The sequence below is a fragment of the Opisthorchis viverrini genome (assembly GCF_000715545.1).
Source record: "Opisthorchis viverrini unplaced genomic scaffold opera_v5_67, whole genome shotgun sequence".
NCBI classification, from domain to species: Eukaryota; Metazoa; Platyhelminthes; class Trematoda; order Opisthorchiida; family Opisthorchiidae; genus Opisthorchis; species Opisthorchis viverrini.
Window position 1 is genome coordinate 1,357,922 of NW_008751722.1, and position 2,108 is coordinate 1,360,029.

Sequence of the window (2,108 nt, forward strand, 5' to 3'; positions counted from 1 at the left end):
TCCGGCCCGGCTCTTCATTTTCCAGCACTGAACTTCCGTACTTATTGAAGTTAGGTTCTTTAGACCATACCTCTGCACTCATAGGCGAAATGGAATCCGTCTCGCGGGCATGCCTTTCTCGGTGAACTTCGCGAACTTCCCATACTGCTTACATTCGAATGTATCTCTGATCGATCTGTTATCCACACCATTCCTCAACATTCCCTAATTCGGTGGGTTTGGAGCGGGTTACTTCGTTAGTATTGTTTTGTGACGTTATTCTTCTCTCACATTTATCGACTGTAGCTTTTCAGTATGTTCACTTAAGCACGCCGTATTTCAGCTGAAACCTGAAGTACTTATGGTGATTCGCAGAGTTAAAGTGACTGAAAATCAACCAGCCTTCTCTATAGCTAAAGTTTTCTAAGCACCGATGTAGTGATTTGCGTAAAAGGGTAGGTGTGGAGTGCGTTGATAGTTTTCATCCTTCGGCCTTGATTCCACGAATATCCATCAGGTCACAGGGTTTTCGGATGGTTACACATGCGGCTGAGCGGAAAGTTTTGTGCTGAGGTTTATCGCCATAATGCACTGCGACGGGCACACAAATGTCAACCTGTATATTAGACCGTAACGAGCATATCAATTGGTGCATTTAGTTGAGATTGGATGGTGACTGTACCTTGAAACCGGAAGGAAGGATTAGTTGGCTTTAGTGTTCTGTTCCGTTGTTCCTTTTATTGAAAGAGGTAGAATTACATCACCGCTGACTTAAGATCAGGTTTTTAGAGTATGTATTTTTCCGAAGCAGGCTTTTTATTTTATCTACTGTATTTCTGCTTAACCTTCGTTTTACATGAGTTTTAACTGTCACGACGTATTTTATGTCACATTGCCTTGCGAGTTGTAAAAGTGAATATGCATAATGGTGTGATATGCTTCGATCTACCTCATTCCTAATCTATTTTGGATCCGCTTCTGGTTTCAGTTTACAAAATCTGGCGGGGACCACTTCACGAAGAGGCTGCGGCAGACGTCGAATGGGTGTATCGCCCCTACATGTCCACTACCTTCAAACGTCGTTTTTTATCTGAATAAAAGCTCCCTTTGGAAGAAATAGTGTCACTTTTCGTTATACTCAGCTTGGACACTCTTTGACTCTTAGGATCTCTAACATACCTGTCTGGCTGCGGCACAAAACCGCTTTCCAGTAGAAATTCTTAGGAGTTCGTTGTAATCTCTGACATGTTCGCATTGATACGGTACGAATTTACTTGGGCTGATTTTTGAGAGCCTGCAGTAACTGTCATACCAGGGAACCTTTGCCATTGACTCCGTCCACCGAGCCAAAGATCCATAACGCAGCTACTGCACACTCCCTGTACCACACAAAAGCACTTTTCCATTTATGGTCAACCATACTCCATTATCTTGCGGTTCAGTTTCAGAGAATGCTTGCTTTGTATAGTCTTTAAATAGTATCCACTGTTACAAACTGCGGTCAAATCTGACTGGTCTTCACCGGTTTTACGTATCCCTTGTCCCAATCATTTGGTAGAGAATTTCGGACTCTTCTACAACACACCAAAGAATAATAATAATTTTTAAACTACCGTGGTTGTCTCGATTGAAATCAGCCTCAACCCCATGTATCTCGTCGGAAACTTATCGGCTTTTGTTCACTTTTATACGGTTATGGAGAAACATGCGGGGAACGTGACAGCGGTCGATTCGTTAATGTAGGTTTCTAGTTTTAGCTGTTGGTTGTGTTTTGCGGCGCGACCAGGAGGCCACTCATTGACCCTGATGATGTAGTCCGTACACAATGCATGTTGTATACGACATTTGTATGTGGACTGGCGTGAACACACATTCATTATTATCACGAAACATCTCAGATGCTAGGGGTTACGGCAATAAAACAGCTACGTATGCAGTGTTGAATTTTACGCTTCAGTAAAACAGCTGATCAAAGCTGGCACCCAGAGTCGAAATGTTTACTGATCACTCTGGCCTGGGCATGGGGGCAACCTGTGCCCCATGTGAATAGGGGATTTGCAGCGCTTTAGGCTCGACGCGACACTGCCACCAAACCTATGTTGGAGAAATCAGGCTCGCCAAAACGCCTG

At 43.7% G+C, this 2,108-nt stretch overlaps 1 protein-coding gene across 1 annotated transcript in view; it reads left to right on the forward strand.

Moving 5' to 3' along the window:
• The window catches only part of T265_04169 (hypothetical protein), a gene marked incomplete at both ends in the record, with an annotated part of 20,234 nt that extends 19,086 nt beyond the window's left edge, over nt 1-1,148 (forward strand). Inside the window, one exon of the mRNA XM_009168839.1 lies at nt 968-1,148. Coding sequence (XP_009167103.1) covers nt 968-1,077 — 110 coding nt within the window. The remainder of the gene's footprint in view (nt 1-967) is intronic.
• Nucleotides 1,149-2,108: the final 960 nt, after the last annotated feature.